Source organism: Zootoca vivipara, chromosome 1 (assembly GCF_963506605.1).
Source record: "Zootoca vivipara chromosome 1, rZooViv1.1, whole genome shotgun sequence".
Taxonomy (NCBI): Eukaryota; Metazoa; Chordata; class Lepidosauria; order Squamata; family Lacertidae; genus Zootoca; species Zootoca vivipara.
In genome coordinates this window covers 8,018,056-8,044,288 of record NC_083276.1, presented here as the reverse complement: position 1 = coordinate 8,044,288, position 26,233 = coordinate 8,018,056, and the positions used below count along the sequence as shown (strand labels likewise).

General features: G+C 39.8%; 1 protein-coding gene across 1 annotated transcript; it reads left to right on the top strand.

The window, feature by feature from the left end:
• Positions 1 to 325: 325 nt before the first annotated feature.
• Positions 326 to 25,900, top strand: C1H14orf39 (chromosome 1 C14orf39 homolog). Its single transcript, XM_060282842.1, has 16 exons — positions 326 to 374; positions 985 to 1,041; positions 1,839 to 1,965; positions 3,870 to 3,959; positions 4,339 to 4,526; positions 5,968 to 6,010; positions 6,952 to 7,072; positions 12,494 to 12,644; positions 13,803 to 13,882; positions 16,581 to 16,666; positions 16,762 to 16,832; positions 18,438 to 18,451; positions 19,403 to 19,533; positions 24,589 to 24,720; positions 25,255 to 25,313; positions 25,710 to 25,900. Exons 1-16 carry the CDS (start codon positions 326 to 328, stop codon positions 25,898 to 25,900), a joined length of 1,590 nt encoding a protein of 529 aa, XP_060138825.1.
• The last annotated feature ends 333 nt before the right edge of the window (positions 25,901 to 26,233 follow it).

Sequence of the window (26,233 nt, the reverse complement as noted above, 5' to 3'; positions counted from 1 at the left end):
AAGTGGGATAATTTTACAAGAGGGTTAATGTTAGCTTCAGATTCCCTCCTTTTTCATGAAAATTTCACCCCTGCCTTACAAAGCACCTCCTGTGCTAGCCTAGCCTGTAATAATAATAATAATAATAATAATAATAATAATAATAATAATAGAATTTATATACTACCCTATACCCGGGCCTTTACAGCAAGGGGTGGGTTTTCTTTTCATTTGTCTCCAATTTTCATTTTGTATACTTAGGGCTATTAAGTACCGTATGTCATTGTGAGTTTGTGCTTTTATAATGTTCTTCCTTTTCTTTTCCCTCTTAATGTAGGTTTACAAAATGGCTGACGTCATGTTAAACCACCTGAACAAACTACTGCTACAGATTGGTATGTTGCAGTGTCGTTCAGTTTTGGAAACAAGCAATGGAGAGTCCTCAGATCCCCAGCCTTCAGTTATCTATAGTTTTTGATTATCTGCATATATTGTTAGCCTCACAGTGTTATAACGCATTTAAAACACTTTTTCTTTACAGTATTAATGTAGCTGAGTCCCATATGGATCTGTGTTACTGGGTTAAGATAGAATTACACTCAATGCCAAACTACATGTTATAAGGTCCTAACAGTCACTTCTTAGCAAATTTGAGAGAGGAGAATTAATAGCAAAGAATAGCAGGAATGGTTTAATTCTTCCCTCTCCTTGCAACTCCATTTCCCCATCAGCAGTTTCCCCCTTTGTACTGGTTTGGATGGATGTTTATAAGGTAAATGCATCTGAAAAGCAGGAAAAGCAGCTTTGGGATGGGGAAGGAGGGGAAGCAGCGGATGGGGTAAAGTTTAATATAGGCAAGCCATAGGCAAACAGCTTGAATACGCCTAGCACTGAAATAAAATCTGCTATTTAAGTAACTTAAGTTATTGTTTAAAAATGCAAATTAGTTTTCACACTTAATATCTGAAGGCAATGATATCATTCATCTATATGTTTTTGCTACAGTGTTTGAGCTGCAGCAAGCATCTTACTCTAAGGAACATTTGAGGCAACAGATACAGAGTGAGTAGACTTTTGTCAGAATCTTGCATTTGTTACAATTTAACCTCTCGTATATACTTCTGCATACCCTTTGCTTTTCCTTAATAGAAGCATTCCTCTTATCCTTGGTGGATTGTAATGGAAACTGGTCCTCATCATTGAGAAGTTGTACTCTTGGTCTGAGAATTGGTTATGATTCACAACTTGTGGTGTCTATCCAAAGGCATATCTAACAAAACACACACACACACACACACACACACACACAACCCCACCATGCACAAGAATCTGCTGCCTTATTGAAATGAACGTAGCAGCCCTAGAAAGCAGGGCTGCATAGTAGACCTCCAGTATCCATAAGAACAGGCATAGACAACCTCGGCCCTCCAGATGGTTTGGGACTACATTTCCCATCATCCTTGACCACTGGTCCTGTTAGCTAGGGATCATGGGAGTTGTAGTCCCAAAACATCTGGAGGGCCGAGGTTGCCTATGCCTGCATAAGAAGGTGCTGGATCAACATTCTGGGTGGAATTTAGCCTCATGCTCTTTCAAACATTCTATCTGTGCAAGCATTTCAGCTTGCTGGTTGGAATTATACCCTCTCCCCCAAGGCCAGACTAATTTTGGGAGTGTGTGGGGAGCAGAGGAGGGCAGGTATAAGCAAGTCTTTGTACACAGCTTCTGCTGATGAGACAGACTGTTAGGTAAATTCTGCCCTTGGAACACAGTGGATGGTTCCAGTTGTATAGTTTGTATCCCAGTGACCTATTCCGATTTTAAATTCCATCATACATGAAATAAATATTTTCTTTCAGTATATGCTGCAAATACTGCAGAGAAAAAGATTGAGATCTGTCAGCTACAAGAAGAAATTAACAAGAATGCAGAGGCAATTGCTATCCTACGCAAAAGAAACAGTAGCTGTAGAGAGAATTGTAATGTGTAAGTATATGGTAAAAACTTTATTTCTGAAACCGCAGTTGGCTATAATATACCTCTTTGTAATCAAGCAATTATGGATTTAGCTAGTCAGAAGGGGTGTGAAGTTATTTTGTTACAGGCAGAAGAAACATAGCACTTTCTGAGGCTTTAAAGTGCTTTCAGTACATTATCTCTATAATCTTACAGCAACTCTGTCAGTCAGGTCAGTCAGTATTATTATTTACATACTCTGTATGGATGGTAGAGTGTCTGAATGGGTGGAGACACCTGGAAAATTTGTGATATGTGTTCACATTATACCTTTAAAGCACAGTTAAATAACATTCTTTCTCTCAAATAATTCTGGACATTATAGTTTACCTCTCACAGTTACAATTCCTAGCAACCCTTAACAAAAGACATTCCTCAGAATTCTTTGAGAGGAAAAATGTGCTTTGATTGTGATTTAATGGTATAGTGTGTATGCAGCCTTAGATTTGAACTGGGAACTTCATGGTTCCAGTGCCGGATTAAACCCTGCAGAAGCCCCTAGGCAGTCAAAATCATGGGGGGGGGGGTTGTGTGTGTGCTTTAGTGGGATAACATTGAACTAAGAAAGCTTGGTTGTAATTTTCTTTCAAGATCAAATCAATATTATTTTGATCTGTTGTTGTGGGGCCCCTAAAAGGTGTGGGTCGGTGCCTACTCTATTTCGTACTTCAGCACTGCATGGTTCACACCAGTTTCTTAACTACTGCTATGCCTTTCTTTCTTTGTTACACTTATATCCTGTGTTTCTGTCAAATGGTGATCCAGTCAGCTAGCAGCAATAATACAAGTACAGTGGTACCTTGGTTTAATAACAGCTTAGTTTATGAACAACTTGGATTAAGAATGCTGCAGACCCGGAAGTAGGTGTTTTGGTTTGTGAACTTTGCCTTGGAGGCAGAACATGTTTCACTTCTTGTTAAGTGTGTTCCATTTGTAAACTGAGTCCCCTACTGCTATGGTAAAAAATGCTTTGGTTTAAGAACGAACTTCCAGAACGGATTAAGTTCATAAACCAAGGTATTATGGTCTACAGTAATAAAAATGTCAAAATACAATAAAACAGCAATAAAATACAAACTGAAAAACATAAAAAAGACAAATAACCATTTAGAGCCAACCACAACTTACTTACAAATCAACATATGGGTCAAAGGACTGTTGTTGTTGTTTAGTCGTTTAGTCGTGTCCAACTCTTTGTGACCCCATGGACCAGAGCATGCCAGGCACTCCTGTCTTCCACTGACTCCTGCAGTTTGGTTAGACTTATGTTAGTAGCTTCGAAAACACTGTCCAACCATCTCGTCCTCTGTCGTTCCCTTCTCCTTGTGCCCTCAATCTTTCCCAACACCAGGGTCTTTTCCAGGGAGTCTTCTGCACTGTACTGTATTAATAAAAATGCATTTGCCAACCAGTGGAAAGTCATCAGAGACAGGGATAACTGGGCCTTCCTTGGCAAGAAGTTATGGAGTCTGAGAGCAGCAATTGAGAAGGTTTTCTGGGTTCCAGTTAGTTTTATTGTATTAATGAGTATTTTTGAGTGTGAGTATGTTGTGATATGAAAAGGTGGTGCACATGTTAGTACTGTGCTGAACTTTACACAGGCTACAGGCTACATGCAATTGAAATAAATGAGAAAAGCACAGAAGTTTTAGCTTAGGCTCACAAAGGTGACTATGAGCCAAAAGTATATCCTAGGTTCCTGTTTCTCAGAGTACATCATCACATTATTTTCTGGTAGCAAGAAGGGAGAGTGTAAATAGAAAGGTGCTGGTGGGAATTATCCATTTTTATGATGATTTTGTTACTTATGAATATAATTAAACTATGCTTTTAATAATTATATGCTTACTGTAGTTTTAAATTTGTTGCCTTAGCTGGAAACCAACATACATGATTCTTAGTCAGCATGAAGAAAATTTGCAGAAGGAACTTCAGAATCACCAGGAATCAACAGAAAAAGACAAGTATGTAGAAATGTTTGACAGCTGTATATTAAGACTTCCATAAAACATTGCTGATTATAAGCAATGAATTTGTTACCTATAAAAATGTGAACACTCAGGAAGATAAGGATCTACTCTTTAATGGAGAATTATATTTTGGGGTACACCACCACTTCAATGGCAATTGCTGATTGCATCCTATCACTGAAAAGTAATAGAAAAATACAGGTGGTTTCTCATATTCCCAACTATGTTGTAGTTCAGTTAAGGCAACACATACTGTATTTTTTTCAAATTTCCCCTGTGTTGAACTGAGCAATTTTCACAAGTACTGGCCTTGCTTTGAAAAGATAGTTAAGTGGCGTCTAAGGCGGGTGATTGTATTTCCTTGTTTTAAAAGGAAAATGTACCAGGATTACGCAACTCAGTATCAAGAGACTTTTAAACAGCACCAAGAAAAATATTTAGCAACTCCCATTGCTCAGGAATATCTCCAGGAAAAAAATGAATTTGAAGAAATCCAAAAGCGAGTTCTGAAACAGTCTGAGCTACTTAAACAGAAAGAAGCTGAAGTGATAGAGCTTCGAGGTAAAAACATAGTTTCTATAATGCCAGTTATCCCAACTGAATTCCATACACATGGTGGAATTCACCTAATGAGTTCTATCAGTGGAAGCCCGGTGCAAGGCATTCTGCTTGTGCAATGAGGTTCTTACCCTTTCTTTCTTGCACCCCCACAAAATGGGGTCCGGGTTTTTTGGGGGGAGAACTACTATAATGTCACATGACAGGAGGAGAGGGGAAAACATTCTGTAAGGTAAGCCAAAATGCTTTGAATTTATCCACAGAAATAAAACAGTGTTGGGAAGGGATGGATCTAAAAGTTAATTCAACAGATTGCAGTGAGTTGGGATTATTTTTCTTTAAGGGTATGCCCAGATCAACAGTTTGCCCTTCAATCCACCTGATATTATTGTCATTGTTTATTATTTATTTAATTTCTATACTGCCCTTCATCTGAAGATCACAGGACAGTTCACAATATAACAACAAATACCATAATAAACAAAAACAGTACACCCAGTTTTAAAGGTGTAGAAGAAGAAGAGTTTGGATTTGATATCCCGCTTTATCACTACCCGAAGGAGTCTCAAAGCGGCTAACAATCTCCTTTCCCCTCCTCCCCCACAACAGACACCCTGTGAGGTGGGTGGGGCTGAGAGACTTCAGAGAAGTGTGACTAGCCCAAGGTCACCCAGCAGCTGCATGTGGAGGAGCGGAGACTCGAACCCGGCTTCCCAGATTACGAGTCTACCGCTCTTAACCACTACACCACACTGGCACACTGTCTATAGTTTAATTAGCCAAAGACCTAGGAATGTTTTAGCCTGGCACCTAAATACATATAACAAAGATGCCAAGTGAGCCTCCCCACAAATGGGGAGCCACCACAGGAGATGCCTGTTCTTGTGTTGCCACCCTCTGGACCTCTCACGGAGGAGGCACACAAAGAAGGGCCTCTGATGACGATCACAGGGTCTGGGTTGGTTCATACGGGGAGAGGCACTGCAGATATTGCAGTTCTGAGCCATAAAGCTTTATTGTTAAAACTACCGTATCACTTTGAATTGAACCTGGAAACTAATTGGCAGCCAGTGCAGTCGGTCAAGGATTGGAATGATATACTAAAAACATCTTGCCCCAGTGAACAATCTGCCACTGAATTCTGCATCAGCCAGTTTCTGAACCACTCAGAGGCAGCCCCATGTATAACACGTTTCAGTAATCTAACCTAGAGGTTACGTACAGACGAGACTATCCTTGACCAGTTCGTGCCACTGAGGCCACCTGAGCCTCAAGCAACAGCAATGAATCCAAAACAGGATCCATTGTGCAGATTAACATGGTGAGAACATGATATAGCAGCACAATCTGGAATGAAAAGCTATTTTAAAAAACCTTTGTGATCAGTATTTACCCAAAATGCATAAAAATGAGATTAATTCATGAACAACTTTCCTTTCTCCAGAACCTGGTCCATTCCAGTCACTTTCGCAGTGGGCATTACAGATGTATCCATATACTCAGCTTAAAAATTGTCTGTTTTTCTTGGCTGTGGTTTTTCTTGTCTTTGTTACTGACTTTGTGATTGCTGAAAGATGTTGAAATACACAGGTATCTACATTGTCTTCCAGTTCTTTAAGAAGTCTATTGAACTGTAATTGATGTAGAGGGGTAAGAACAAATCCTATAGTTCAGGTCATATAGCTACTGTAATCAACGTCACAAGCAAGGAAGAAATATTAGTTTAACTTTGGTTTAGAACTGTCCTATTTACTGCTCTATTTGCTATTCACAAGTAAAGATTTGTTCTAAATTATAGTATTTACAATAAATGCTAAAAGTTCTGTGCATTTTTTACTGGTACATTTTTGTCATATATAATTCACCATGAATCTTCAGGATAGGGTGGGATAAAAATGGAATAAGTATGATGTTTATAGATTGAATACACAAAGGCCCTTTGTGCTAGTTGTTATGCAGAATGGTCTTAATTCTTGCAATAGCATTGCTAACATTGTTTTAGATTTTCGGAAGCAGAGCTCAATCCTGCAATTCAGTTGAAATACTAGAACTCGTTTCACACAACCAGCACAGTTGTGATATGACAATTGTCCCCTCCATCAGGCATGAACAAAGGCTGTGATGAGTGGTTTATCTGAACATTAAGCCCTAAATATTGCATGGCATGCCACTGTTTATCATCCAAATGTGGATTCCAGCACATTTTTGTCTGGGTTAAAAGCAAATTATTCAGACAGCATGTTCAGCCCAAATGTGGCTGAATCTGGGTTGAGATTAAAAGTTATCCAAGTTAAACAGCGTAAGTGTGAATAAGTCCATTTATTTCAAAGGCTTAAATCCAAGTGAGCACACAAAAATGTGTTTCCCTTTAGCATTTTACTTCGACTGTTTGTTGTGTATGTTTTATTGATTCCTTAACATAAGAAAGTGCTTCTTTGAGGCACAACACAAAAGAAATTCTTACACGTGCAGTGGTTCTCAGGCAGCAATCACTTGAACTAGAAAAAACAGCAGAAGAGCTACAAAAGAAAATTAATTATTTCAAACAGGTAAAATGCCTTTTAAATTCCATGTTATGTTACCATCTGCTAAAATACTATTACAGTATATCACTCACAGTTGATATAGATATATTACATTATTTCAAGCTGTATTCTGTAGTTGGTAATTATTGTGTTCATACTATTTTAAGATGACAAAATGGGATTTCCTCTGAAGCATTATGGATGATACCCAACCCACACAGGGGCGTAGCCAGGATGAAAATCAGGGGAGCCAAGGGGGGGGAGCAAGGGGGGGGCCAAGGGACGGGGGCGGGGCCACATCGGAGCAGCCCGAAATCGGGCTGCTCCGACTCCCTCCTCCCCCTCCACGATCGAAAGGGACGAGGGGGAGCCAGGATCAGCCCGAAATTGGGCTGCTCCGATCCCCTCCTCCCCCTCTGCAATCGCTGGGGCAGGTGGAGGGAAAGCCCCAGAGCCGCGCAAAGCGGTTGCCTGGCTTTCCCTCCGCCCGCCCCACAGCCAGCCGGCTAGAAGGGACGTCTCCCTTCTCCCTTGCTGGCTGTGGGGCGGAGGGAGGGAAAGCCAGCCAAATGCTTTGCGCGGCTCTGGTGCTTTCCCGCCGCCCGCCCCACAGCCAGCCAGGGAGAAGGGAGACGGCACCGGGCGGGCAGTGGGGCAGGCTGGCCAGTGGCCCTGCTTCTAGGGGGGGCAATTGCCCCCTCCTGCCCCCCTGCCTACGCCCATGAACCCACACATCAGATAACATAATCACCCAAGGTCTCTCATTTCACTCAGATCTAGCAAATCCTGACCCTCACCCTCTCAACAGAGCCCCACTGCCCCCCTAACTCCCACAAATTTTTAAAAAAACATCTTCATCCTATGTTAAGCGCCTGACAGGATTTTAGAATCTGACAGGTAACAACAGACTTATGAGGGGGTGGGGGAAGAGACTGAAGACCCAGCTACATAGTGGTTGACTGATTAGAAGTTAAATAAAGGAACTGAGAGGTCATATATAAATGTCAATGAAATTTATTTGTTGTTGCCAGGAAAACTTTACTCTACATTTTCTTGAAGACATTAATAGCTCCAGCTACGATTCTTTTTCCTTTATCTTTTGAGTATGTAGGTCACCATTATTGTCCCCTATTGCAGATTTGGGGCAGTAGCTCAGAAATAGTGGCTTGCCTAAAGCTACCCGCAGAGTTCATGGCTGAGCAGAGATTTGAACCATTTCACTGCTCAGTGTTCTGGTCTCTCTCTCTCTCTCCAATCAATGTAAAAGAAAGGCCATATTGCCATGTCATATTCACACAGTCACAAGCAGCATAAACACCCTCCCTCATTTCAGTCACACACATACCTATAGCAATTTAAAATTACTACATCAACCACATAGCATACCTCCCTTTCAAACACCTAAAATCCTGCATCCTATTCACAGTGTTGCCTGATCCATGCATTATTATTGAACAAGGAGAACTGGTAAGGCTAGGCCAGCTTTTTAAAATCTGTATATCAGTTCCCACTAAAAAGTCTGAAAGGTTCTGCATAGTCTAGTGTCATGCCACACAGTAACACCTGTAAAAAGATTGTATGTGTCAGACAAAGTACCGGTATGTTGTACATAGCATTATTAATAAATGTATGACTTTGGCCTCAGGCCCATATAGCTTTTGAAGAACTGGATTCAGAGACTTTCAATCCCTTTCAACAGGGTTCTTTATAGCACTTGCTTTTCTGAACATAACCCAGAGAGATCTAAGATTGGTTTTATAGGTTCTTCAAGCCTCCACAAGGGTGGAGGACCACTTAAGACTTCCAGAGACTAATGCATCAGGTTAGTTGCCAGATTGGGGGAGTATTCAGCTGGGTGAATACTACTGTCCATTGCAGGAGTATTCTGCTGATTCTACTATCCATAAGCTGTAGTGGTGGACTTTGGAGCTCACTTAGGCTACATATGCAACATATATTTAATGCACCCACCCACAGAATCCTGACAATGTTAGTTTGTTAAGGGTGCAGGGAATTGTAGCTCTGTGAGGGGTAGACCACAGTTCCCAGGATTCCTTTTGTGGGGTGGGAGCAAGAAATGTGCTTTAAATGTATGGTGTGTACACAGACTCAAATAGTGGACACAATAGCCCCTAGAACCCATTCCCTCTTGCCAGAGTTGAAACACCTTTGTGGATTACTAGGCAGCTACAGGCAATGAGGCAGCAGAAACAAAGATAAGAGTGCAAATGAAGAAAAACATCTGAAAATTTCAGCCAAAACAGCATAGAGCCCATTTGAAGCCTAGCAGTTCGAAAGCACGTCAAAATGCAAGTAGATAAATAGGAACCGCTACAGCGGGAAGGTAAACGACGTTTCCATGTGCTGCTCTGGTTTGCCAGAAACGGCTTTGTCATGCTGGCCACATGACCTGGAAGCTATACGCCGGCTCCCTCGGCCAATAATGCGAGATGAGCGCGCAACCCCAGAGTCGGTCACGACTGGACCTAATGGTCAGGGGTCCCTTTACCCTTTACCTTTATGGTGGTGACAGAGAGATTACCTTTTCCAATAGGTTTTCTATGGTCTTAAAACTTAATATTTTTTTGGTAGTTTATATTCTGATTTTAATAAGTTTAAAGAAATGTAATAGATTGGATCCTGTCATGCCCTCCCATGAACAAAAGGGCTTTCATTTACAGAAGTGATTGCAATCTGACAGATGAAGGTGATTTTTGCTAGTTCCCTGTAGCCTCCCCACCTTCTATACTGCTTCAGAGGTTCCTACAACTCTAAATAACAGATTCATAGGGGGCTACATGGGCATACCCGGGGGGCAGGGGGGCAGCTGACCCCCCCAGAAGCTAAAAGGGGGGGGGAGACAGCTCGCGGCGCGTGCTTTTGTCCTTCTCGGTCGGGTACATGGTCTTGCCGCAGCGGGCACAACGTAAGACCCCAGCAGAAGGCAGACAGACCCCAGCAGACAGACCCCAGCAGAAGGCAGCGGTGGGAGTTGCCCCCGGCTGCCTGGAAAAGGCTGGAAAGCTGCGTCTGTGGCAAGGCTTGTAACGCTGCAGAAGCGAGCGGGAGGAGGAAGAGGAAGAGGGCGTGAGGGAAAGAGAGAGAGAGAGAGTGCACACACCAGCCTACCATCGGCGCGCACTGTTTTTTTCCAGGGTAAAAAGAGCAGAGGCCGGCGGGGAGGAGTTGCGGAGAACCGTGTGACCGCCCCCTCTCCTCCGGGGGGGGCGTGGACATTGACCACGCCTCCTGGGAAGATCCCGGCCATGTCATCGCCAGCCAATCGGGTGGCTGGGGGTGGGGGCGTGGCTTGTTGCCCCCCCCAGTTTTGATCCTGGGTACACCCATGGGGGGCTATGTGCAGTGGAAAGTGGGAATCAGTGAAAATTGCTTCCCTTTCTTTCATCATGGCAGGTGTCCTCCTGTGAGTAGATCAAGTTCTGAATCTAAGCTACTGTAATTGATTCCTTTTTTTATTTTACTATTGGTCTAAGTCATTCTGAGGGCTTTTTAAGGTGAAAAGGTGCCATGAATTAAACAAGGGCAGGCAGAGATAGACCCTTGGGTTTCTTTGGTTAGTGTAGACAATTCATGGAAAAATAAGACTGCATTTCCATGCTGGAAGCAACTTTGCAACTTTTAAGGAACCACCAGATTTTTCAATGAAGCCTATGGCAATATGAACAGATCTCCCCCATTGGGAGCAAACTGCTTTATATGCTTTATATGCTTTATATATGCTTTATATGCCCCAGGCACCCCCAAACTTTGGCCCTCCAGATGTTTTGGACTACAATTCCCAGCTTCCCTGACCACTGGTCCTGTTAGCTAGAGATAATAGGAGTTGTAGGCCAAAACATCTGGAGGGCCGCAGTTTGAGGATGCCTGGGCTACCCTGTAGTGCATAATAAAGGGAGGCATTGTATTAAACATAGTGCTACAGTGAATATTCTATTAGTGAAAGGATTTTCCCCTTTGTGGTAGAAGTTTCTGTCCCCCTCTCATCTGTACCCCCTAAATCTATTCTGGGGGTTCCTCCAACCCATGAGAGCAGGTGAGATATATGCAGAAGGAGGGGCGGGGAGGAAATCCCCTTAAACTAGTGCTAATCCTTGAGCTAGTACAAGAAGTTAGTTGAATACTGTCCATGGATACAATTATATCATTTATTTATATAATTTTTCTTTTAGCAAATTGAAAAGACGAAAGAAGATCAACACAAGCCTGAAGTGATAGAAAAGGAAAATGCAAAAGATCTTGAAGCAAGGAAGGCATCTGATGAAAGGTAGTATTTTAAAATTGACTTTATCACACATAAACAAGTCCCATAAACTACAATGCTATAATCCTATCTATATAAGCATTCCAACATATCTACGCAACAAACATATATATCATGTTTATACCCCTTTAACTGCCTAGGCTTTCCCTGAAGAATAATAGGAGCTGTAGTGTTTGAAGATTATGCAGATTATATTGTATTGATTCCTTACATTATTTTGTATGTGAGTCCCCCCCCCCCCAAAAAAACAACACTAGAGTTTCCAGAGGAGAGGGAATAGTTATTGCCAGTGCTCTGTAACAGTAGAAAGTGGCTTCTGCATTACTCTAATGCCAGTGCAGACCTTTTGATCAGCACATGAATAAGAGGGGCTAGTTCTGAACTGCCACTGCAGTTGTAGTTGAGAATAACATTGCTTTTATACCTTTTTTATCAAGGTAGAAATATTCATTTTAAAAGCTTTATCTCTATCTTAAGATACTTTACTGAAGTCTAAGGGTGCAATTCTGACTTCACTTAAACTTTTGGCAAATCTCCCATTGAACTAGGATTGTCATACTATATTTCAAAAAGTGAAAAAATGGATACAAAAGTTGTTGAGGTTTTTGTTTTTTGTTTTTGTTAAGATGCTGAGCTATTCTTAAGGAATTTTGCCAAAATCTACACTTCTGACATTGGTTGCTATACGTCTGGATTTTCCCGACATTTCAGCAATTTCTGCCCAGACACTGTTTTTGAAGGCCAAATTCTGGTTATGTCCAGGAAATTCTGGACATATGTCAATGCTGTAATATACACACTGTGCTATTTTTCTGCATTTGATGTCACATGTCTTTGTTTTATTGCAATTAATGCAAGATCCTCTGTATACTGCATTTTAGGATGGGAGATTTTTTTTAAAAAAAGGAAGGTACAGGGATGTGTTAAATGTTTTGTCCCTATATGGCTCCATGTTACGTTCTTTCTGTTCTATAATTTGTCATGTTTGTGTCATGCCCATTGGCAGGTATTACCCAGTAAAGATATGGATTCTAGCTTAGGCAGAGAAGGTACATCTTTTCAATGTTTTGTCTTTTACCTCATTAAGCCACCCCTGGCCTTTCCATCTCTCTTTTCTTTTTGGAAAATCCACTCACCTTGTTTACTGTTTGCTTTCATTGTAGCTATTTTCTTCTTTCAGCTTGTTCAAAGAGAGTCACCATGTGTTAAAAGAGAAACATCAGATGTATGAATCATTACAGCTTCCTAGCATTTGTCAGAAATTAGTCCGAAGTTTCTCAACTCTGAAGCCATTGGTTCAGCAAACACAGAGAGGTATAATTTATATCTGTAAAGAAAATATTTTGAGGTTTCATTTTTTTTACTTTTTAGGTGAGGAGTAATGTAGATCTTAATTATCCCATGGTAAACAGTCCCTGCCACATCTGAGGGGGACTCCACACTTTGTGCAGTGGACACAATCACTGTATGGGCACTAATGTTTCTGAAAGCATACATATGATTATTATTGGGGGTGTGTGTGTATTGTTTTTGTTTGTTACTTCTTGTTGGCATATGTCTTGTCTCAAGAAACGATGGAGTGCTGCTGGAGACAAACTGCTGTGTTAGCACCGACGTGACCTCCCTGGGGCACAAGCCTGGGCAGTGTGTGTATGGCAGTCTTGGGCTGCCCAGATGACAAGATCGTCCCCCTCTTGGTCTTACTGATGTGGTCCATAGGAAAGCAGAGCAATACATTTGGCTCCACTTGGCTGCAGGAGTTGCCAGAAGGAGGCATACAAGGTGCCATCCAATTGTGTTAAGGACTCCAGATATGTGTAGGGTTTACTCCTTAGGCTTTTCTTCTCCCGAATATATCCTGCAAGGCAGTGGATGTTTAGGACCAGAGTTTTTCTTCTCCTAGATGGGCTACCTTTCCAGGTTGATGAGCCCCATCTGCCCCTCAGTTCCCTCTATAGCACATGCAGAAACTGCCTTCTTGACCATTGGACCCACTATTGGTCTCATCCACCCAATCCACCACAGCCTGTCTTCGCATGCAGGAGAAGTCTGAGGCTCATCAGCTATCCTCACCTGGTTTAGCAGCTATGTTTTTATATTGTAAACCACCCTGTGGATTGCAGTTAATAATAATAATAATAATATAGAATGATCACAATTGTTGTATAGGCAAATACATCAGTGTGTTTTCTGTACTCTGAATTGCCTACACCAAAGGTGACATATATAGTATTCAGAGACTTTTCCACATAATACTTTGTGCTAGTTCTTCTCAGAAGTCATCCATATATGTTTTAAGAAACTGGTATATTTGTCCTGAAGTTCGTTATCTTCAAGCTGGTGGCTTTCTGATTACGGTAACTTCATGCTGTTTATAAGCATTTATTGTCAATTTTGTTTTCAGTTGTTTAATAATAAAGCTAAATTACGGTATGTAGGCTAATTATATCAAACTGCCATTAAATAATATAGGTATGGAAGAGAGAAAAGATTTTGCAGGACATTCAGCAGTGACCAGTATATACTTCAGCCATGTAGAAAATGAAAGACAGGTATGCAAATGGAAAGCAGGTGAGACCAGGGGCAAAACAGGAGCAATTTTTTTGTATCTATTGTTTAAAAGATGATTTGATTTAAAAGAAGCAGTCAGTTTTCACATTGTACCATTCTATGTATATATAAAACCGGCAACAGAAAAACAAATCTACTGGTAGATGTCTAAATGTTTTATTTTTGTATTGCTTCATTTATGTGCCACCACAAAAGCCATAAAGATACAGTAGGATAAATACTAAAATAAAAACAAAACATACAAAAACAATCCAAGCAAACAACAGCAACATTTTTTTAAAATTAAAAAGCAGGGGCAGTTTAAAGCTTCAACAACAATATAGGCAGCCCCCTGCACAGAACCTCATTATAATTCAGCCACTGAAAGCTTCTGGAAGAGATAGGGTTTATAACTTCTCTAAAGCTAAAAACAAATCAGGGCCATGTTCTTTCCTGGAATCCAAGGCAGAGTGCATGTGATTCCCAGGTAGTCATATATGGGCACCGATTGAACCCAGATCAGCTTAGCTTTAGCAGAATGGTGGCTTCATGTACCTTTAGTTTATAAGGCTATGTAACAGGCTTACACGAGGAAGGGTGATTTCTAAGATAGATTTGGGTCTTAGTTTGTGAAAAACCTAAAAAGTGAAAAACAACACTTTGATTTAGACTTGGAAGCTAAATGGTAACCAGCGCAGTAGCCACAAAATATGTTCTCGCTTCGAACATAAGATGAGCTTCAGGTTCTCTCCCAGCCCTACCTGGAGATGCCAGGGATTGAACCTGGGACCTTTTGCTGAGCTATGGCCCTTCCATAGTTGATCATAGAAGCATGGATTTACCAGACACATTCCTTCCTCTCTAGAGAGGGGCACAAGCTACATCTATACAGCCATCACTTTCTCTTAGGTATTTTTTAATGCAAAACAATAAAATGCAAGGTCACTGATTCAGTGGGAGGTGTTACACAACCAGAAAATTTGTTCTACCTGTAGATAACAACCCCCCCCCCCCAAGAATTGCAGGACAATCTCACCTATCTATCCAGACAGGGCTATGCATATGGGTCTGGCCCTGAGTCAGAGATTCCATGCAGACATATAGCAAGAAACACACTTCACCCACCCAATCTACACCACTACTACACTGGTCCATCCCATTCTTCCCAGCTAACAAGGTATAGGTTTGATAGAAAGGGAAATAGCTCTACAAACCCACAAACCCCAATTCTTGTAAACCACTTAGAGGCTTTGTTACAATTAAGTGGTACATAAAATTAAATAAATAAATTCAGCAATATTTATGTTTTTCATCCTTTGATATAGACTTATTATAAGTCTGGGCTGCATCAATAGGAGTATAGCGTCTAGATCTAGGGAAGTAATAGTACCACTGTATTCTGCTCTGGTCAGACCTCATCTGGAGTACTGTGTCCAGTTCTGGGCAGCACAGTTCAAGAAGGATACTGACAAGCTGGAACGTGTCCAGAGGAGGGCAACCAAAATGGTCAAAGGCCTGGAAACGATGCCTTATGAGGAACGGCTTAGGGAGCTGGGTATGTTTAGCCTGGAGAAGAGAAGGTTAAGGGGTGATATGACAGCCATGTTCAAATATATTAAAGGATGTCATATGGAGGAGGGAGAAAGATTGTTTTCTGCTGCTCCAGAGAAGCGGACATGGAGCAATGGATTCAAACTTCAAGAAAGAAGATTCCACCTAAACATTAGGAAGAACTTCCTGACAGTAAGAGCTGTTCGGCAGTGGAATTTTCTACCAAGGAGTGTGGTGGAGTCTCCTTCTTTGGAGGTCTTTAAGCAGAGGCTTGACAGACATATGTCAAGAATGCTTTGATGGTGTTTCCTGCTTGGCAGGGGGTTGGACTGGATGGCCCTTGTGGTCTCTTCCAACTCTATGATTCTATGATTCTAAGTCTATGTGATGCCAATAAGCAATTTGAAGTTCCATTGACTTCAGTGAGAGAAATATGAGTAGTCTCTTAATTCTGCAGAAAAATTAATGGAACTTGCAAGTGCTTATGTTTGACTTCATTGTGCCTTTGTTTTCATAGAATTATAGAATTGTAGAGCTGGAAGAGACCATGAGGGTCATCTAATCAAACACCCTGTAATGTAGGAATCACAACACGTGCTTTCCCCATCCAATCTGAAACATACTTTGTAAATGTGCTAGCAGTTTTATTGCTGTACCACTATGTTGTTCTTCAGCATGCCAGAGCAATGTTCTACGTCCTTTTCTTTTGACCTTCCTTGCTATAAATATGCATTGTCTTTCTGTTTTAAGAGTACAGCAGCTCACACTATAATGAGGTGTCCTAATATATTTCATAATAGGTATATATCAGAGTTTGTTTTTGAAAGCCTAAGTAAAAAGTAAATGATATACTTCAGTTATATGTTCTTTATTTAACACATAACAAAAATGAGCCTATTAAGCAAATCTACAGCAATGCAAATTAATTTATTCACTATAGCAATTTTCTTCTAGGTTTTTATTTTTATTTTTAGGGAAACCAAAAGGGCAAACTGGAGCAGATCTGATGGCAGGAAAAATAATATTTCAAAATCATGACCTGTAAATAGAGGTCAAAAGAGCTGTATTTGTACAGCCTAAGGAAAAGTCAACATGTCTGAATTTATCATTTTGTACTTCCCTTCATTTGAAATATGTCCTCTGTTTTAGATATGTAATGACACCATAGGAACTAACATAGCAAAAAATGCCCAGCTTTCATCTGTAACAAGCTTGCAAAACCAAACACCACTAAGGTAACTTTTTAAACAAATCATATTTTCATTAGTGAAAGCATGGATTAAGAATCTTGCATGTTGAAACAAACTCATTATCCTGTTTATTGTCTTAGGTTGCTATCTTATCAGAAGCAAACAAACAACAGGCAGTGGTTTGAGGCTGAGGCTGAGGCTGCAGAAATAGGTATAAAATGCAACTGAAACGTTAGAATACAAAACACTGTTTAAAATACTTTATAAATAATCATATAGCTAAAGACAAGAAGAAAACTTCATCCTGCTTATTGACTTACTGTGTAAATTACAAATTGCATAAATTAGAGTTCTTGATTTTAAAATAATGAAGAATTGTGAATTTATGGACTATTATGCCTAAAATTAAATTGTGTCGCAACAACCACTATGTTGGCTGATGATTATATTTGTGGTGGTGTTTCATTGCCACAATCACACACAGCATATGGGATCAACTAATTAGTGTCAGTCATCATCACTGCTTAATCAGGAACACTAGACATCAGCAATTACAGCATTTTCAAAGTAGATAAAGAATAGAACTATGAATGACTTACCCATATACTGTATTAAAGGTTTTCCAGTCAATATGGACCCACTTACACAAGATACCTATGCAGCCTTGTTTCTCAATGTGCCACTTGTAGGACACATAAATTCTTCAAGTCTCTTTGGCCATTTGAGCCTCTCCTCAGTATTGTTCCTGAACCCCTTCCCTTTGCTTTTGTTTGTGGTGCCCAAAATACCACATTCTTCACAGGTGCATGTATCACCCCCCCCCCCGGGCAACAAATCAAGAGGACTCAGTGGCGGAGCTTCATGGAGCGGGGGCGGGGCTGGCGCCTGTTCTGGGGACGGTGCGCCTCCTGGAGGGCCGTGGCACGCGTTCCGGGGGCGTAGCACGCCTCCCGGAGGGGCATGACACGCATTCCAGGGGCGGGGCACGCGTTTTGGCCCGCCCCCACCGCCCCATCTTCCTACGCCCCTGAGAGGACTTTCTTGCAATCTGTGGAATTGCACTTCACTCTCATGCTACACATTGCCTTTAGGATGAGGCTAATGTAAGGGACACCATGATGGGTTAAGTGATCACTGATTTGCAGAAGACACATCACACTCTGCAGCTAAAAAACACAAATAAACCAACTCTTATAATAGTAGATCAATGGTACCAACAGTGCTACTTTTGAATATTCTTTTCACATGTGATGGCCTGGTTGTTTTTTTTAATGCAAGCATTTTTTTTCTAGGAGTAAAAAAGGTTGAGTTTATGGAACGAGAAGAAGGAAACAGGACAGAGGATTCTGCACAAGCATTTCAAGTCTGTTTACCTTTATTTTGTTTTATCTATTTATTTTTCTTAAATAAATGCCCAGATAACAGTTTTTCAGTTCTAACAGGCTCTATAATGCAATGTCATTTGTAAGCTCTCCTGTCTGAAAGTAGATGCAATAAAAAGAATGGGTCCTGTTTTCACAAGGAGGGGCTATACTTGGTGATAGAGCACATGCTCTAAAATGATCAATGATAAGTTCAGCCATGGAGGCTCTGCTCAATGGTGCTGTTGCCCAATGAGATTTGACAGATGATGGCATATGAGGGCCTTTTCAGTGGTAGCCTCTAAGGTGTGGAATGCTGCCTGCAACGAGGTGCATCTTGCACCAACAATGTATAGCTTTTCTCAACAGGTCAAGATGCCCCTCTTTGCCCATGTTTTTAGTGAAGTACTGTTTTTAGTGATAGGTAACCCATTTAACCCTTTAACCCATTTTAGGGACCTTCAAGAGGGTCAGAAGTTTAATAAATAAAAAATACTGAATGCCCTAGATTCAATCCTTGGTAGGGATAAGAGCCTGATTGAATCCCTGGGGAGCTGCTGCCATTCAGTGTGCATACAAAATTGAGTTAGACCAAGGCCCTTTCAGGATGCGGGTGGCGCTTTGGGTTAAACCACTGAGCCTAGGGCTTGCTGATCAGAAGGTTGGCGGTTCGAATCCCCACGACAGGGTGAGCTCCCGTTGCTCAGTCCCAGCTCCTGCCCACCTAGCAGTTCGAAAGCATGTCAAAGTGCAAGTAGATAAATAGGAACCGCTCCAGCGGGAAGGTAAACGGCATTTCAGTGCGCTGCTCTGGTTCGCCAGAAGCGGCTTTGTCATGCTGGGCACATCACCCGGAAGCTGTACCTGGAAGCTCCCTTGGCCAATAACGCGAGATGAGCACCGCAACCCCAGAGTCGGTCATGATTGGACCTAATGGTCAGGGGCCCCTTTATCTTTACCTTTTAATGCCCTTTCAGCACAGTGCAGCTTCATAAAGTTCACACACATGCGAGTGGTCCCCCATGGCTCAAATGCATGGTTCGTATCCATCAGGCGCTATGTGTTCCACATCGTGGGCCCAGGCTTTTTTTTAATGCAGCAGGCATTTAAGGGCACTAAACAGTACAGAAATTGTTTAAATAACTAATCAAAATTTTGTGTGATGTCTATATACAGGTGATTGAAGGATTCCCCCCCCCCCATTTTTTTCACTTCCATTATAAATGGATGGATGCATGCATACATTTAAGAACGTTTCTTATCCACCTTTACTAATGTTGTTTTAAGCACGGCAGTCTTATGCCTGATGAATATAATGATTGTTCTCTTTTTGAAAACCCCCAATAAGTATGTCTTGGTGTTTAAACAGCAGTGAATGCCATATAAACATGGTCTTGTATGTAAAATTTCTCTTTAACAGGATGAGCAGGCAACAACTGACTGTCATTTTGCAGAAAGAGAAGACGATGCTGTAAGCTTTCCAAGAACTCCAGAGCCTAACATACTTCCAAAGACACCTGCTTCTAGTAGGGTGGAAACTCCATTGGAACTGTAAGGATTTTTAGTTCAGATATGAGCTTTGTCATTCTCCCATTCTTTTGGAGTGAACACCCTACAAAGCCCAGATTTTGGCTGCTTTCCAACCTAACACCAATTCCCGCCCTCATTTGCCAATATATTTCTCCTCTTATTTCTTTACAACAGAACTCCGTCAAAAGGTGAAGGATCAATGTCAAAGTCGCCTGCTTTTCCTTTTCTTTCTAGCTTTACTGCAAAGTCCCTTGGATTTAATTTCTTTGATTCTTCTGTACTTGGAGCAGAAACTTCACCAGGCCAGGTAACATTGAATTTTCAAAATGCAGAGCTGTGTGAGCTTGAGAAATGTATTCATGATGTAGTTAGTATAAGACGAGAACTGAAAAGGTGCAGATTTAAATTCCCAATCAACTGCAAACCTCATTGGGTGCGGAATGGATAAAAGCTTGGGGGAGAAACTATGGCTTCCACAACTGTGAGTTTTTTTGGAGAGCGAACAAGATATCAATGTAATACAATAAATATTAGAAAGACAACATGAAATCTAAGTGTAATCTGCAGTTATAGTCAACCTAATAGGCATTTTCATATAAGGATACAATTCTGAAATGCAAATTTCAAAATTTCTCTTTAGGGATTGGTATAGATTCGTAAGTAATATAACTAGTTCATTGGGAGTCAGCTGCAAAAGGATAACCCCAACTTTTTGGATGTCCAGTCACCTGGGATTTGTCTGAGATTAGTGATCTGTCCTTAGAAGTCACATTCTTTTACCAAAGATTGAGAAGAGAAGATTTGCTTAAATAGGCCACATAGACATACAGCATTAATAGTCTGTCAACCTGTAAAAGGATGATTACAAAGTTGCCTGTGACCTTCTCTGCAGAATCTTCCACAAAGTCTACCTCTGACATCAGTCAGGTTCAAATTAGATATGCATCTACTTACCTGCCTCTTTTCCTTGAGATGGAGTTGAGTTTTTCTTTTGTTACTTGTTTGAAAAGCAGCCTTGGTGACTCCAGTCAGAGTGCAGGGTGGATGGACAGATCTTTCCCTTCCAGCTGCTCACACATTCAAAGTTATCTCCATAAGGTAAAGAGATTCAGGGACCACACAACTGCATGTCTCATCTAGTTTGAGCCATAACCTAGAGATGCCAGGTAGAAAGCATAAGGCAAAACTGATTCCCTATTCCAAATATGCAGTTTCTCCTTCATTAACCATAACTACAATTAATTCATGGTGTTGCATTTATTCTTTGGCATTCTTCTGGAATGATGAGCCCCAGTTCATGATAAAAATGGTCATATGCAATTAGTTTTACTTGGAAGTAAATTATTGCATTTAGGAGTGGTATGGCAATCTCATTCCTCAGGTTGCAAAACTAGTAAAATGTAATGTTTGCTTTTGATTTGCTTTTTAACATGCACAAAATAATAAAAATATTACATTCAGGGTATAATCCTCCATTAACTTACCTGGGAGTAAAGCTGATTGAATACAGTGATAATAAAGAGTAAACATGCATAGAATTGCTCTGAACACCTTAAAGAAAATGTAGTCATGTCTTTACTTTGACTTCTGGAGCGCTTGGTGGAATTAATGTCTCACTGGTAGAAGGGATAACCCCTAGAAGTAACATGCATGGAGTTTAATAACAAGGCTGGCAGAAATGGCAAGTTCTTGCAACTAGGGTTCATTTTTGGAATTTCAGTTTCACTACATCAGCAGATCCCCTGTAGTAGTATGTTTATTATTATTATTATTACCTTGCAGCATTTTATGAACATGATAATTAAAACATGATGTTTTTCAAATCCTGAATTTACTAATTTATTGCTTAGTTTTCTAATAATTTTTCACTTATATAATGAATATTATGTTTCAGTTAGGTGAAAGAGATTCTGCTGGCAATTTAAATCCTATTTCATCACACAAAGGTATTGGTAAGCTTTTACCATGAAATGTTTTGTCAATAGCTTCCATTAATTCACATATTGCTGATAGGCACGCAGTAGCTTCATTCCTTTAACAAAATGTTTAAAATGGATTCAATCTGGATTCACATGGTATCATAGAGCTCTTGGGCTTAGTGGTTTCTGTCTATCCATTCCACTTGCTCTTGTGATTTGTTAAACTTTAATTGTTCCAACCAACTCTCACAGCAATTTAATTCCCTCTTCTGAAGAAGTGGTCTGAATATTTGAAATGTAAGGCTTCTTTGAACACTGTCAGTCATGAAATCCTGTCCTTTAAGAGCAGTGGGACAATCTCAGAATCCATGTTATATATAATACAATTTTTTTTAGTATTCAGGCCATTTTTAAAATAATGAAATTGTAATTAATCTCAACATTTTTATTGTATTTCTTATAAAGTCAATTCAAAATATTATTCCCTTCAATGAAATTTATTTAGGAAAAGGGAGAATGATTATTCATTTGCATTTTCTTTTCCATCATGCTCTTCCACTCAAGCTTTTCAAGATGAGAAAGATGACATCAGTTATCCTTTTCCAGTTGGATCATTCCAAGGCTTTCAATCCTTCCATTTTTTTGCTTTTTAGAAATTGTTCCTTAACTGGGCTTAGAGTTCCTGTGCTGTGGAAACACTCTCAATCTCCTGACCTACCAGGGTTTGCTAATTATATAGTTGTGAAGAAAAACTTCATACTGATTATTCACTTATTCATAGCTGCCAAGTTATCCCTTTTTTACAGGGATTTTCCCTTATGCTGAATAGGCTTCCTCACGAGAAAAGGGAAAACTTGGCAGCTATGCTTATTGCATGAATTACAAACTGCATAAAGTAGAATTCTTGGTTTTAAAAGCATGAAAACTCATGATTGTTTGGACTGCTGTGCCTAAAAATAAATCTATTTTTATTTAAAACATATATTTTGTTGGCTGATAGTTGAATTTTGTGGTAATGTTCCACTGCTGCAATCACACACATGTGGTATCAGCCAATTAGAGCCTGTAATCACTGCTTAAGTGGGAAAATCAGCCACCACCAATTACAGTATTGTGCAAAGTAGATAAAAAAATAGAAATGTGAATGATTTGTTTATATATGATGTTAAAGGTTTTGCAATTAATATGGATTATACAGAAGATATCTAAACCAGATTTTTTTTTCTAAATATGCTACTTGCAGGCCAAATTAATTCTTCAAGTTTCTCTGATCATTTGAGCACCTCCTCAGTATAGTTATTGCACCTCTTTGCTTTTGTATGTAGTGCCCAGGATACCCCATTACTAACAGGTGCACAGGTGAGCCCCCGGTACAGTAGATCAAGAGATGGATTATCTGTTTTATTGCACTGCGCTGCCTTTAGGTTGAGGGTATAGGCTGATGTAAGGGACACCATGATGGATTATGCTCTCTGCTCCTAAAAAAAATACAAATAAGCCAACTCTTAAATTAGTAAATTTATAGTATAATGAGTGCTACTTTTTAATATTATTTTCACATGTGATGAGCTGAATTATTTTTATTGTGAAAAATCTTCTCTAGAAGGAAAAAAGACTGAATATGTGGAACGAGGAGAAGGAAGCAGGTCAAAGGATTCTGCCCATGGGTTTCAAGTCAGTTTAATTTTATTTTTGTTTTTTCTATTTATTTCCATCAAATTCATGCCTGGTTAGCACAGGTTTTTGCAGTTTTAGCATGCTGTATAATGCAGTGTCATTTGAAATTAATGTTTTACATGTGAGCTCTCCTGTTTGAAAGTAGTTGCAATAAAAAATAAAGTGTTTTCACAAGGAGGGCTATATTTGGTGATGGAGTACATCCTCTAGAATGATCAATGATAACCTAGGCCAGGGAGGCTCTTTTCAATGGTACTGTTGCCAAATGAGATTTGACGGATGATGGCATGTGAGAGGGCCTTTTCAGTGGTAGCCTCTAAATTTCAGAATGCTACCCCCTTTGAAGTTAATCTTGCACCAACATTATATAGCTTTCCTCAACAGGTCAAGATGACGCCTTTTGCCCATGCTTTTAGTGGAGTGGACTAAAGTGCTATTTCTTTTAATTTGATTCAACTCACATCTACTGTTTCATTGTATTTTACAGTGGTTTTAAATATTGTGTTATATGTTTTTAGTGACATGTAACCCACTGTAGGGACTTTCAGGTGAAAGCCCCCCCTCCCCAATTCAATGTTTGATAGGAATAAGAAAGATCCTGACTGAAACACTGGAGAGCTGCTGCCACTCAGTTTTTATACAAAATTGAGTTAGATGGTATTTTAGTATAAGGCAAGTTTATAAAGTTCACACACATGTTAGTGGTCCCTGTGGCTCAGATACAGGAGCTCTGTGTTTTGTATTAAGGTTCCAATTTTGTAGAACATCTCTGCAGCCGAGATCAGTCAGTCTTCCCTCGTTGATATTCTTTATTTTAGCAGATACTTTAAGGCGTTTCTGATTTTGTAGTCGTCTTTCAACTGATAAGCTTAGAGAAAACTGTAACCAAACATTATATTGTTAAATAACTCATCAAATGCCTATATGTGATGTCTCTATACAGGTGATTGAATGAATTTTTCACTTTTCACTTCCATTATACGTATATGGATATATGCATGCATACATTCATTTAAGAATGTTTCTTATCCCACCTTCACTACAGTTGTTCCAAGCATGGCAGTCTTATGCCTGATGAATATAATGATTGTTCTCTTTTTGAAAGCCCCCAATAAGTATGTCTTGGTGTTTAAACAGCAGTGAATGCCATATAAACATGGTCTTGTATGTAAAATTTCTCTTTAACAGGATGAGCAGGCAACAACTGACTGTCATTTTGCAGAAAGAGAAGACGATGCTGTAAGCTTTCCAAGAACTCCAGAGCCTAACATACTTCCAAAGACACCTGCTTCTAGTAGGGTGGAAACTCCATTGGAACTGTAAGAATTCTTAGTTCAAATATTATTAATGAGCTTGTCATTTTCTAGAGCACTTGTGGTAAAAGACTCTACCAAACCTAGTTTTGGGATGTTTCCCATCTTATCACCAATTCCCTCTCCACTATTCTTATTAAATTTCTCTTCTTATTTCTTTACAACAGAACTCCATCAAAAAGTGAAGGATCAATGTCAAAGTCGCCTGCTTTTCCTTTCCTTTCTAGCTTTACTGCAAAGTCCCCTGGATTTAATTTCTTTGATTCTTCTGTACTTGGAGCGGAAACTTCACCAGGCCAGGTAACATTGAATTGCCAACATGTAGAGCTGTGTGAAGTGATCAGCTTATCCGTTAGTAAAGTGTGGTGCAGTTAGCGTCAGACTAGAATTGAGGAGATTTGAATTTCAATCCCCAATCAACCACAAACCTTATTGGTTGAGGACTGGATAAAAGGTGATTAGAGGAAACATGGTCTCTTCCACTGTGAAGTGTAGTAAGGATAGTGTTCAGAAATGCAAAGTGGGTTTCTTTCCTTTAGGGACTGGTATAGCATTAGAAGCAATAAGAACTAGTTCACGAGGAGTCTTCTGTAAGTGAATAACCCCAATCTTTTTGCATGTCCAGCCACCTGGATTGTGTCTGAGGTTTGTGACATATCCTTAGAAGTAACACTGTTACCAAGACTGTCATAAAACATACGGAGTTTGAGAAGAGAAATGTTGCTTTAACTTGCGCTGTGCAGCATTTCCCTTAATAGCTGGTGAACTTGTAAAAGGATGCTTACTAATTTATTGCTTGGTTTTGCAATTAATTCACTTATATATATTATGTTTCAGTTAGGTGAAAGCTATTCTGGAAATTTAAATCCTATTTCATCACACAAAGATATTGGTAAGTTTTTACCATGAAATAAATTGTTATGTCAATAGCTTCTCTTACTGCATATATTGCTGATAACATGTGTGCTGATAGCCACCCAACACATTCCCTCTGTGGGCTTAGATTTCACTCTACACTTTTCACCTGCTTTTGAGATTCATCACGCTTTAGCAGTTCCACATTTAGGAGTGGTCTGAATATTTGACATAGTTTCTTTGAATACTGTCAGTCAGAAATTCTTATCCTTTATGAGCAGTAGGACAATCTCAGAATCCAAGCCATATCTAACTGAAATAATACTATTATTTGGCAATTTTTTTAAATGATGAAATTGTAATTAATCTCCAGGATTATTGATTGTATCCCATATAAAGTCAAAAATTAACTCAAAATATTATTCCTTTCAAGGAAATTTATTTGGGAAAATGGAGAATGATGATTCATTTGCATTTTCTTTTCCGTCATGCTCTTCCACTCAAGCTTTTCAAAATGGGAAAGACGACTTCAGTTTTCCTTTTGCTTTTGGGTCATCCCAGGCTGCCTCACTAAAAGGCTTTCAATCTACACCACAAAGCAGAAAGTCATTTTCACTTTTTTAATTATGTTCCTCAAATAGGCTTAGAGTTCTTGTGCATTAACAAATGTTTTTCACCTTGCACCTAAAACAAAAGAAGATTACAAAGGAAAAAGAGAATAAATATTTTCATCCAAGTGATGACATTGTTGCATTTGAGTCTATTAATTTTAAATAGATCCAATGAAGAAAGTTAAAGGTAATTGTTTCACTATATGAAAACCTTTGAAAAACTTTTATTTTATGGGCAGCATGTAGTGTAAGCTTCAAAACTAATTTGAAATAGCTTATTCAACACGTTTGGTGCTATGTATTTATCAAGAATTTTACTGTCATCTCAACTTTTTAAAGACTTTTG

Coding starts and splice junctions, on each gene's coding strand:
- C1H14orf39 (XM_060282842.1), top strand. CDS start 326: ATGGCTGACGTCATGTTAAACCACCTGAACAAACTACTGCTACAGATT. Junction 19,534..24,588: donor GTGGAAACTCCATTGGAACT/GTAAGGATTTTT, acceptor TCTTTACAACAG/AACTCCATCAAAAAGTGAAG. Junction 25,314..25,709: donor TTCATCACACAAAGATATTG/GTAAGTTTTTAC, acceptor ATTCCTTTCAAG/GAAATTTATTTGGGAAAATG.